At 45.3% G+C, this 12,583-nt stretch overlaps 4 protein-coding genes across 4 annotated transcripts; 3 read left to right on the forward strand and 1 right to left on the reverse strand.

Moving 5' to 3' along the window:
- Positions 1-964: 964 nt before the first annotated feature.
- On the forward strand, positions 965-1,444 carry J7T55_011102 (uncharacterized protein; the record flags this gene model as incomplete). The annotated part of the gene is made up of 1 exon (XM_053135221.1): positions 965-1,444. The coding sequence occupies one exon, from the start codon at positions 965-967 to the stop codon at positions 1,442-1,444; it is 480 nt and encodes a 159-aa protein (XP_052987170.1).
- A 1,343-nt stretch (positions 1,445-2,787) lies between these two features.
- J7T55_011103 (serine carboxypeptidase) lies at positions 2,788-4,431 on the forward strand (the record flags this gene model as incomplete). Its single annotated transcript, XM_053135222.1, has 2 exons — positions 2,788-3,429; positions 3,487-4,431. The coding sequence occupies 2 exons, from the start codon at positions 2,788-2,790 to the stop codon at positions 4,429-4,431; spliced, it is 1,587 nt and encodes a 528-aa protein (XP_052987171.1).
- A 3,859-nt stretch (positions 4,432-8,290) lies between these two features.
- On the forward strand, positions 8,291-9,308 carry J7T55_011104 (uncharacterized protein; the record flags this gene model as incomplete). The annotated part of the gene is made up of 2 exons (XM_053135223.1): positions 8,291-9,068; positions 9,169-9,308. 2 exons carry the CDS (start codon positions 8,291-8,293, stop codon positions 9,306-9,308), a joined length of 918 nt encoding a protein of 305 aa, XP_052987172.1.
- A 346-nt stretch (positions 9,309-9,654) lies between these two features.
- On the reverse strand, positions 9,655-10,638 carry J7T55_011105 (uncharacterized protein; the record flags this gene model as incomplete). The annotated part of the gene is made up of 1 exon (XM_053135224.1): positions 9,655-10,638. The coding sequence occupies one exon, from the start codon at positions 10,636-10,638 to the stop codon at positions 9,655-9,657; it is 984 nt and encodes a 327-aa protein (XP_052987173.1).
- Between the last annotated feature and the right edge of the window lie 1,945 nt (positions 10,639-12,583).

Genomic DNA, 12,583 nt, shown 5'->3' on the forward strand with positions numbered 1-12,583 from the left:
ACTTTATACGGCATGGGCTCTCACCCCGTGGAGGATAGCACAGCACAGGGTATTTTGAACGTGAATGTGGAGAACAAATCCAAGCTTAGAAGAGTCTGGATACTCATCAATAGTAGATAGACAATCAAACATACATTATATCATTGAATGAATCAATTTTTTGGATTTAGGATTTGCAGCTACAGCAGTATGGCACGCGTTGCAGGGTACCTGTGAGGTGTCATTGGTTGCGACCGCCAGAGCTTTTATTTCTTAGCGAGATAATTGGAATACAGTCCGAATCGAATGTTCTAACATCCTCTTCTGTCTTACCTCATCGTATAGAAGACCTTTAGAAGATACCTCTCGGCCTTTTCCGATCCCTTCTTCATCAAGTCCTCAGTCATATCCCAGATGCCATTCCAAACAACCTATTTGCTAGTTTCCAAGATCGGAAAGACGAGAGACGTCAGCCAGGCAAGAAGTGGGACTGATCTTGGCTTGCTTTACGCGAATTCTTTCGACGATCGCTTGGGAAGGTCCTCGAGAGTCGCCCGTTTGGTTATTCATTGACGCTCTTGACGAATATGGTTAAAAGAACGCAGATGAACTTATTAGCAACATCAACTTCTGGATTCGAAAGTGCCCAACCCAGGTACAGTTGTAACTTTGCTTGATTTGCCGTTAATTCCACTATCTGGCCTTGCCTGATGGCAGATTTGAAATCTGTCTTGAAAATTAGAATGAGCACGACATATCGATACGGGTCAGGACCCAACTGTCCACATGGCCCAAATTTAAACATTCGACTGTAATAATTATAGATGTCACGAATCGCGCTTCGGGCGTTCTCATGTGGGCACGTCTCATTGTAGAGCGCATTGTCAGACTTTAGAGTGAGGGAGATAATCAGGTGAAAATCGGAAAGGACATCTAAAAACTTTTTGATAAGCCGGAGGATTTGTACAGAAACATCTTGGAAACAATGGCGGCCAAACCAAGCTCGTCCATACTCAACTCGTTCAAACTCATCCAATGGACCTGCTTTGCCATGGAATCTTTGATATTCGACGAATTGCGATGGGGCATGATCTTCGACCCCACCTACTCGGACAAATCTCCCTCACTGCAGCTGTACGAACCCACGAAAAGTTTCGCCACCAACTGCGACATGATGGAGAAAAAGCTCAAGGCACTCAGCTGCGGCCTCGCAGAGGTCGTACAGTCATCCCGCAATATCAAGTTCCAGCTCCCTGGATCTCGCACAGAGACCGTACCGTGCCGTGTTGTACAGGTCATCCATCACACCGTCAAGGATTTCTTCATCCAAGGGGGTTTGTCAACTCTGCAAAGATCTCAGGATCCGACCAGGACTGAGACCAGTGAGGCAGATCTGGAAGTCACCGCACATTCCCAGCTGTCTAGGACTTGCATACGCTACTTTTCATCGAGATCATACAGTTAAAGCTTTCTAGTTCTGAGCTAAAAGTTGTTTTTCTCTATTGCGATATGCTACATCTCATCGGATGGCACTGGTCCACCAGTGTAAAAAGACTGGCCCACAAACCGATCTACTGCGCCATTTCGGCTGGCCACCTGAAGCGATTGTACGATTATGGTGGAATGCTTACAATCCACCGGAAGCCAGTATCATCGTGTTGCATCTAGCGTCACGATGGGGATTGACGGGTCTATTAGATGAGATTCTGTAGACGTGACAACTACTTGGAATTGGAATCAATGCAGATGACGGCGGAGGAACACCGCTGTGGTTGGCCGCTAGCAGTGGGCACGAAGCTGCCATACGTCTACTGCTCCAAAATAGTGCAAGTATGGATACCCAGTGTGGATCCAGCGGGAAACCTCTGTGTAGCTTCATTCAGGGTCGAAAACAAGTCGTGGGTATTCTTCTCGAGTCTGAGGCTGATATAGACGCATACGGAGGGCCGTCAGCCGACGCTTTGTTAGCGGCTTCACAAGAGTCACACACAGACTGTAGAGACGCTGCTTGATAACGGGGCTGATGTGAATGCCCGGTATAATTATTACGCTGAGAACCCGAATGCTCTGAAATTAGCGACAAGGGAAGGTCACTCACAAGTTGTACAGATGCTGCGCGACTACGGGGCCATATGAGAAAGTACTTTAAGCACTAGCAGTCACTTCTGTCTAACAGCAGGTAAATTTAGACAGGAGGGATAGTAGTACAATGCCAATTGATCAACTTTCTTCACTTGGTTTTAACCACCTTTATTAAGAACTATAATCGAGCCTGAATAGTGGGGTTTGGCTAACAAAACGTTTCTAAGTTTTCCACTTTTCTCCACAGACTCTCTATGTACATCTGTTGACTACGTCGTGTAGTTCGCAGTTCTCTAATAATATATATGTATATTTAAGCTCCTTTAAGGCATTGCAATCTATACAAGATATAAGATGGTTTTACGAACCTGACGCGATTGCAGTTCGGCAGAGCGGCAATTCGCCGTCGTGCAGAGTGGGTCAAGAATTGAACCATAAAAGGTTCTATTGGCGGTCCCCAATCAGTGTTCTACACTGCATGTTATCTAGCTACAACCATCAGTGTTTCCTTGGGTTTTCACCTCGTATTCATTAAACCCGTGAAATCTTGTTGCTACCTTCCAAAATTGGAACTAGACCAGTCTCTAAGAACTATAAACAGCTCATTCCACTCTCACAAGCCCAACTAATTCACAACCTCGTTGATTGAGACAATCACTGCTCGCAAGGCTCTCATTCTCCGCCTCCACCACGACTCTTTTAAGTTCCTCAAGATTTCTGGCTGCCATGCTCAAAACATTTTCGCTGCTACTACCAATATGGGCAGTTCTCACTGCCGCAGCCAGCCAACCTTCACCTCATGCCTCAATTTTTCAAGATAGAGTTCACTACTTTGAGAATGCAAGGGCAGCAGCTGGGCAAGAACAGGCGGCGTTTGTCAACCGCGCCTCGAATGCGCCGCGGCCAACGTCCTACCTCACAAACAAGACAATGCCATTCGCTGTGAATGGCACAGGCGTGCCGCTGGTCGACTGGGACATTGGCGAGTCTTACGCAGGGCTCTTGCCGATCTCGCAAAATGCCACCGAGACGCGCAAGCTGTTCTTCTGGTTCTTCCCATCCGAGAACCCCGCCGCCACCGACGAGATCGCAGTCTGGTTCACCGGAGGGCCAGGCTGCTCGTCGATGTTAGGTCTACTACAGGAGAACGGGCCTATCCTCTGGCAGTCCGGAACATTCGGGCCGATCAAGAATCCTTACGCCTGGATCAAGCTTACCAACTTTGTCTGGATCGATCAGCCTAGTAACACCGGCTATTCAGTCGGTGAGCCGGACATATTGAACGAGATTGATCTCGTGCGAGAGTTTAAAGGATTCTGGAGGAATTTCATGGACACTTTCGACCTTCATCAACGAAAAATCTACTTGGTGAGTGAATCGGCGCCTACATCGAGTATCCATCTTGTCTGGGTCTAACCGTACCAGACGGGTGAATCATACGCCGGATTTTATGTTCCTTACATTGCGGACGGGTTTCTCAATGAGAACGATACAGAGTATTTTAATATTAAGGGAATTGCCATCAATGACCCGTTCATCGGAAACGCTCAGTTTCAGCAAGAAATAATCCTTCCGGACTTCATTGAGTATTGGAACAACGTTCTGGGCCTCAATGACACCTTCATGTCGAGCCTTCGTTCCCAGAAACAACAGTGCGGCTACGCCGACTATCTGAACAAACACCTCGCCTTCCCGCCTCCGCCGAGACCATGGGACGCAGTTCCGTCAGACTGCGGCGTCTATTTCGACTTCATCGACGCTGTCCTAGCAGTCAACCCTTGCTTCAACGTTTACCATATCACCGATATGTGCCCCTTTCCTTACCAGCCCCTCGGCGTCATCAACGGCGGTGATTACGTCCCCCCTTCGGCTCCAGAGACCTACTTCAACCGCGCGGACGTGAAGACGGCCCTCAACGTTCCCAACGCAGCATACTGGTGGGCCTGCTCGCTCAGCGGTGGGTTCCTCGGCGACGACCGGTCACCGGGACCAGGCGTTGACGACACGCTTACGCGGGTGATTGACGGTCTCAACAATACTATTATCGGTTCTGGGGCCCTCGACTTCATATTGCCGACGAATGGGACGCTGCTGGTGCTCCAGAACATCACATGGAACGGGTCCCAGGGCTTCCAGCGGAAGCCGTCGGCGCCGCTCTTTGTGCCCTACCACACCGAGCAGAATACGGGCGCGATGGCTGGGGCAGGGAGTCTAGGGGTTTGGGGTTCCGAGCGGGGCGTGACGTTTTACGAGGTGCAGCTGGCTGGTCATGAGCTTCCGGGCTATTCTGCCGCAAGTGGTTATCGCAGCCTCGAGCTGCTTCTTGGGCGTGTTAAAGACTTTAGTGACACAACCCCTTTAGCTCTTTGAAAAGTTTCGGCGCGTATTAATTGTATTATAAGTGAAGAAGATGCAGAGAAGTCATTTTCAAGAGAACATAAGCCGGGACCCAAGCGTGGTGCCGCGTGATGTTGCTCAATTCGAGAGCGAGCGCTGCCCGCCACTCCGGGTGGGTGCGATCTGTCGCATGAAGTATAACCATTAGATACGGAGACTCTAGATGTCGGAACTACGCTTAAGAGCCTGCTTTATTCTCTAGCTGCTCTTGATTAATGCAGCGATGCTGATGGTGTGCCGAGTGTGGCTGGTGCCTGGCCGTTGTTGTTAAGAGTTTAAGAGATGGCAGGGAACAACCAAGAATTATATTTCAGGTAGAGACGTTGATTTATAATTCTTGCAAGCCTTAAAACCTTGCCACTTCACTTTATATAACACCAGGTAGACTATCTCCAAGCTGTTCTTAATAATAAAAATGCCTGTTAAAAGTCTTCTATTGAATCATCTATACATTTGAATACCTTATTCGCCTCATTCAGAACTGACAGACTGTGGCAGTGGAACCAGTAAAGAATTAGGTAAGCAGCCACGCCTGTCAATGTAACCTCGCCGGGCCTGCTATGTGGCCTCCTCCTTACTGCCCTTCTATCGCCCGGGCGATGCGCAGCGCTCTTTTACCTGTTTGTGCCGCCTGGGTGCCGCCTGGGTGCTGGCTATCCCACCCATCCTGCCCAGGTCCAGCACATCTACACAGGAGTGAGGGTGTTAACCAACTTTGCATTACGCTCGGCGGCCGCCCAGGCGATAAGATTTACGTATTAATTATCATAAGCTAGTCGATTTATCTTTAAGCTAAGTTGAATCTGCTATGTACTGTGGGCCCTGTTCTGTTACCAGCCCCCGCGGCCATTCATCTCCTCACTCACCTGCGAGCTCAGGGGTGCTAAAATTGCTAGGTGTCATCTCGACAGTGAGCGGTTAATGCCTGTCCTGCGGCCCCGGTTAGAGGGGCCAGGTTTTTCCAAGTACACTGGGTTCGCTACTTACGAGGATCAGCGGCGGAGGGGGCTAATCGGCCTGCTTTGGTAACGACGTATGTGTGCAATACCTCGCTTGTGGACTACAACGTATAACTGCGCCCCGAACTCCGAACTCGGTATAAAGTTAGTGAGACTTCTTTAGTAACACCTTCTCAGCATACAGTGTCGCTCCTAGAAGAAAATGCTAAATGCCTGAATAGCTGAAATTAACAGTACACCTCAGGCTTGCAGGACGCTGACCATTCCCAGCGCATATGGGAGGAGATCGACTGTGTATGTAGGGATAAAATGCCCGAGTTCGACAACGTATCCGATCTACCGGTATGCTGTGCTGTCTTTAAAGGGGCTCTCCAATGGAGACCATTTACAGCCGGAGGTGAGCGCTTTACACAGGTCCCTTGACCATTGTGTGGCAAGTGTAGAGAGGGAGCTGACGGATGGGGGATGAAGGCGTGCCTCACCAGTTAACAAAGCACGACGTGTACAACGGATTCTTTTTCAAGAGGGCAACCAACTTTCATGCTAATTAATTGTAGCACTACACTACAGGACACGGAACCATGGCCGTTTCTCTTTGACTTCCAGGCGAGGTTCTGAAAAAGGCCGAATATGTGGTCCAGGCATGGGGGAGGCAAACACGACTGGTCCGCTGAAACAAACGGCCAACTATGAACTGGGTCAAGCTCCCGGGATGCAAGTCTTAACGGGATGGTGCAATCAAGGCAGTAGAATTTTAGTCCCTTCGACCCCCAGCTGCTCAACCTACTGAATGAGATCCATCTTGGTTTTCTATGCACCTGTTGGCAACTTATAGCATCCCTGACTTGGAATCGTCTCGCCCTGGTCCCACTAAAGTTCGCAGATTAGAGTCGTTGCACGCTCCCCCTATGTTGCCAGGAACTTACGTGTTCATGGACACACCCGTCGACCCAACGCCATCTGTCCGTGGTCGAGTATCGCGCGTATGACATATTCGTAGCTGCAAGAAAGCACCAGGCGGTGGAATCCTCGGTGCCTAGTTTGTTCCCGCTACAGAAAAGAGGCCATATGTTTTCAGGACCACTCGCGTACCCTGGGTGATGTTGCTAACATGCGTTTAAGGTTATTAACATTATCATTCAAATCATTTTCTTTATGTGTTATGTCACGACACGCGTGTATTGGAGTTAAATTAGCTAACATACCGTGTAGGTTGAGTCAATGAGAGAAAACATGGTCCTGGGATCTCCATCGACAACAAATGAGCGGTAGAAAGCATAAGCTCTCTGTGCAGTCTCTTCCACCGTCACGGAGGGGTCCGGCGTGCATAGAGTAGGGGGCGCTGGTAGGTTGCAAAGGTTCTCTCTCTTCGATAGGGCTTCATACTGTTCGACTGGAGCCGCAAAGCCAATGGCAGGCGCTAAGACGCTGGTATAAAACAGTAGTGAGAGTTGCATGTTAGCGGCAGCGTGCATGGAAATGCTAGGCCAGAGGAATTCTTTTGTTTGGTTTTAGGGGGCTCATGTTCGTTATATAGGCCATGGTAAAGGAGAGGAACATTACTATAGTATACTATGACGGAAGTGGCATGTTAACGACAACTCATCAGGGTGCTTTCTTAATTTAGCCGCCTCTTTCCCTAATCTACGACAATTTACACGAATCAACCGAAGGAAACATGATTGTGTCATTAAAGAAAAGTAGACTGGCTGCGATAAATACCCGGAAATATGTAACAGCGGATAAAGTCCACCTCCTGGGAGGGTTCAATCAGAATTGCCAAGACGCCTTGAGTGCGCAGCGGGCCAGGATAGTTCAGACCTGCATTGATCTCAATGTGGAGTTTCTAGGTGTCGGGTTTTAAACCACCGCGATCTTGACCTCGCTTGTTTAGTATTTCAATCGGCTAATGTTCGAGAATTTCTATAGCAATAAGGCTCTAGATGGATGGTGGGACGAGTATACTAATCTGAACTAGCAATATGATCTTAGCTAATAAAACTGTTTACTAAGAGAACCAGGTGCTGTTGCTGCCGACTAAATACCGTTCGTAATCATAAAAAGGATTTGGCAAAAGCGAATTCTATATAATTAACCCTCTCTTCTTACCTACCTTAGAGGTATCTTATTTATTTCTTATACTAGGCCGGACGAACCCGCTTCGGCTGTTATGTTAAAGAGAAGTTCGGTCTCAATACACGATATAACGGAATGCATGATTAGGTGACTCTGTAAGGCTTTGGAGAAAGTCTGCACCTTATCAGAGACCTTTAAGCTCTTGGGATTTTGGATTGGCCGGCCCAAGCAAGCCGATGTTACGCAGTCATTCCAAACATCTGTGACCTTTACGAGGACTCGTTGCATGTAAACGCCCCTTTTCCTCTCCAGCACTGAGCGACCTCTGCAGGATAAGCGGTACAAGGGAATTCTTAAGGCGGATAAGCATCTTTAGAACAAAACAATCGCTGTACCCTATGTATATAGCCGGCAATAAAGTATTATAGTTGCGGTCTACTGATTTAAGTGCAGCAGGTGCAGGCAACTTACTTATAAAGCTTATATAAACTTGCTATAATTAGGTTTATTACTTAAAACTTAACAAGCGAATATGCTTAAAGCAGTAATTAATCTTTATTTATTCTTCAAAAATAATTTACTACATAACTATTAATAGATATTAACATTCTAATATAGCTTGTACCCGTGCTAAGGTAGCAGGGAACGGCCCCGGCTTTAGCGGCTATCGGGGCGCCGCGGCCCTGCTGCGCGGCGTCTGGCACCGTTCCAAATCCGTCGATTGTTTCTTCAAGCTTTCGGCCCCCACACTCCCCACTTCCTGGTTAGAATAAATATATTTTTCTTTCTGAAGGAAGATGATCGGCACTGGAACAGCACCTGGCGCACCCTCCTCACCCGACCACTCGGATTCGGAGGGGGAGTTCGACCTCTTTAACGACGATGCAGACTCTGCATCGACCGATCGCAAACAGCAGCTCCGGGACCGCGCGGACCAAGCCCGACGTGCAAAGCTTGCTGAGCTTCCCCCCTTCTCGGAACGGACATGTGCTCAGAACCGGGCAGCCTACATCCTTACACCGGTGCGGCGTCTTCAACCCACCATTTTAGCAAACATATTCAGTGTTCAGGACTGCGAGTTGGTACTCAACTCGGTTGCCGACTACGTCCAGCGGCAGGGTGGACTGCAGACCGACCGGCACGAGAGGTTCGCGACTACGGACGTGCCTGTGTCAGAGTTGACGCAGCATTTTGGCGACGGCGACGCATCTGTTATTGTGAAGAAGACTGTCAGCGATGTCACCCAGGGATGGGTTTCAGAAAGAATCTTAACCCGAATGGCCAGCGCGGCTGGGTTTAGACCTCAGGATCTTGGCCTGCAGGATTTGTTCGTTGTCTGCTACGCCGGGTCAGAGGAGGCGACTGCTACTAGGAAGCGGGTAGATGTGTCAGTATATCCTATTCCCTCGAAGCAGGCATCGCTCTCACTCCACAGTGATGGGTGTCTATTGAGTTTCTCACTCCTACTTAATCATCACGACGCCTTCAAGGGTGGCGGCACGTTCTTTAAGGGGAGTGGTAAGACCTTTCGTGTGAAGCAGGGCGGGCTGCTCATGCATGACGCTGGACTGGAGCGTAAGTATTTCTCTCAAAGCCAACGCGGGACTGGGAAACGTTTCCTAGTCGAGATTCTTACAATCGACATTGAAGAATGCTGAAACTCGCGCTTCACTAGATGCCGGCGCCGGAATCACAAAGGGACAGATGATCATTCTCGTCGGCTTTGTGGAGACTGTTGACGTGCTGAAGAACAAGCAGCGCTGGCAAAAGGAAAGCATTCTTCAGCGACAGGGGAGGCGGATTCCGAATGAGTAGTTCCATTAAGATTTTTCTCTCACTTTCTCCTCGTGGTCGCCTACTAAATATGTAAAAAGACTACCTAAATCAACCTTCCTCTATGGAAGCCTAGAGCAGAAGCTGTTGTCGCTATTGCTACTATAGTAGCTATCTGAGATATCTTCGCAGTGTTTAGCAGTAAAGCAATAGGGGTGTTTTATATGGTTGATGATACAGCCTGATCTCTCACATGGGCTTGTCACATTTGGGATCAAACCACAAGAAGGATATGTTGTCTGCCAAACCCGGATTGCTGGGACTAATTTCCCAGTCCCTTTACTCCCACATCCCACAGCCACCCGAGACAGAGCACTCAATTCACAGTTCATCGACGGGGCCTTTTCCTCTCTCTCTTGCCCTCTAGGCGTGAACCCAGAGAAGGCGCCCTCGTCTTCACCCTCTTACTCACACCACGACCAGCACGACCTCTCGAGTGGCGTCCACCAGACCTGATTTTCTTCAAGAAACATATCAACAGATCGTCCTTCTTAGCCTCGTCGAGAGGCATCGTCTTCTCAGATCGCATGGTATACGCACGGAAGCTTTCGAAGTCGGTCCACACCTGCACCGGCTGCCCTGTGCGGTGCGAGTCGATGAGATCGATAATGTTGACAAGTGTTGCCCGCAATGCTGTCTTGCACTCGTTGAGAGTATTCCCTGGATCCTGTCCGACATCTCTGCACATCGCCTGGAAGCCCATGAGTTCTGCCAGGGGGCCTCTATGCTCGAACCCCATTTCGAGCGCAAGGGGCCCTCCGGCACAGTCCTCTCCGCCTCCGCCTTCCTCCGCAATTGTATCCGCCTCTTCACGCTTGATTGCTGGCTCTGCGTGCTGCCCATTTTGCTCCTCCTTGATGTTGATGCTCGACGGAGGAAAGTAGCAAGCGCGCAGCTCATTTCGCAGAGCCCGCGCCCGTTCCCGATTGTACGCCTGAGAGCCCGGCACCCACCCCTGGGAGGCCGTCAGCCGCTCCCACTCGTCGCTGAATGGGGCAGAATCATTGGGCTCGAAATTCTGCGACCGGAACTGGGCGAAGTGGCCCCCAACCTTTGACACCTCTCCGCCCTCGCCAGTGGGGGCGCGGGACAATGGCGCAGGTTGTAATAATGCTGCCGATGCAGCTGCTGAGGACGGCGGGGAGGGTACTTCATCGGCATCCTCGGATACAGTTGGCAATATAGAAGGACCGGACGAGAGTCGCTGGCTCAGCATTAGCGACAAGCCGTTGATACTTCTCTTGGCTGGGATCGGCGCAGAGCTAGAGATCATCGAGATCTTCAAGCGCGGTGTGTCTTCCGAATTCGCCATATTGTGAAGTTGCCAAGTATGTAAGCAATTTCGCGGATTTTGATCTCTCCTGACCGAGAATTTTTCATTTGTTGGCGTGAGTCCTGCATTTATCAGTGCTGTCCCAACGTTGTGCCAACGCGCATTTTGTACCGCTGTTTAACCCCCTGACAGGGGACCCTGTGGCTTGGTCGTCTTTCTGCACTCCGCTTTTTTGTTAGGGTTGGTGGCTGCTTACGCGCGTTTTGTAGACCACGCCTTCAACGGCTGATATCACCAACGTTTAAGTGCGCCGCATTAGTTAACATAATGAATTAGGAGATAGGAATAATGAGATGAGATTCACCGTCTGGTACCAGAGCGGCTACGGATTCCTTGTTATAACTCTAAATTAGATAATACAAAAGTAGATTTAATTTAACCGAAGGCCCCTAGCAAGACCCGATTTTATAATAATGCCATTGCGCATGTTTCAGCTGCAGGTTAGCTTTCTTTGTTTATTTTGCCAAGCGAGCCACGTATCCTGGTCCACAGATGCATGCCACGTGTGACATCTAGCGTGATGTCACAACCCTGACAGAAATAGGACCAACAGTTGGTTCTGAGGACAGACACAGGCCGGCTGTTATGCAGCTAGACAGCAGAGGAAAGGATGCGCGAAGCTATATAACCTACTAGCTTATATAAAGTATAGATTACTTAGATTAAAATCAAGCTAAGTAAGCTAATATTTAAATTAAAACACTTATTTTTAAGCTACTTAAGCTAATATTAAAGATTAATAAAATTATACTTAAGCCTAATAATTTAAATTAAAAAAATAAATTATATAAAATATATTTATTATTAAATAAATAATATTAATTTAAAATAGCTTTTTAATAATTAATTTAAATATTTACTTTAAATAATTATAAAGCTTTTAATTAATTATTATTATATATTATTTAAAATATTATTATTTTAAATACTTTTTAAATATAAACTTTAAGCAATATTATATATAAATATTACTTTTACTTTTAATATATTTAAATTTAAATATAACTTTTTTTAATATAACTTTTTATAAAAATTAAATAATACTAATAATTATAGTTATAATAATAATTACTTTAAATTTATAATTAAATAGCTTTAAAAGTTAGTTAAAAAAGTTAATTACTTATATTTATAAATTAATAAATAAATTTAATAAAATATTAAAATAAAAAAACTTTAAAAAAAAGTTATAACTTTTTAAGCTATTATTAATATTATTAATACTTTAATTTTATAAAAAAAAATATAAAGTTAAATAATTTAATATATTATAATAAAATTTCTAAATAATTATAAATATACTTTATATAAATTAAAGCTTATTAATATTTTAATTAAATAAATAATTAATTAAATAAAAAATAAATTATATATATTACTTTATTTTTTTTATATATAATTATATACTAAAACTTAATAAATTTATATTAATTTAAATATAATATTTTATTTTTATAATTTTTTAAAATTTTTAATTATTATAAATTAAAAAGCTATACTTTATTTTAATATAAATATATTTTTTAGCTTTTTTAATTTAAAGTTTTAATAATATATAAAAATAAAAATATACTTTTATTTATTTTAAAATAAAAGTATATTATTATATTATATTAAGTAATATATTTAATTAATATATAATACTTTAGTATAGCTAATAAAATAAGTTTAAAAATTATAATTATTAATTTAATTTAAAATTAATAACTATAACTTATAATAATTACTTTATAATTAAAAAAAAACACTTTTATTTATTTTTTATTAAAATTAATTAAAATAATAGCTTTAAAAGCTTTAATATTTTAAAAAAGCTTAATAATATATTATAATTAAAATTAGTACTAATAGGGTTAGGGTTAGGGTTAGGGTTAGGGTTAGGGTTAGGGTTAGGGTTAGGGTTAGGGTTAGGGTTAGGGTTAGG

Source organism: Diaporthe amygdali (assembly GCF_026229845.1).
Source record: "Diaporthe amygdali strain CAA958 chromosome Unknown NODE_52_length_282706_cov_64_790073, whole genome shotgun sequence".
NCBI lineage: Eukaryota > Fungi > Ascomycota > Sordariomycetes > Diaporthales > Diaporthaceae > Diaporthe > Diaporthe amygdali.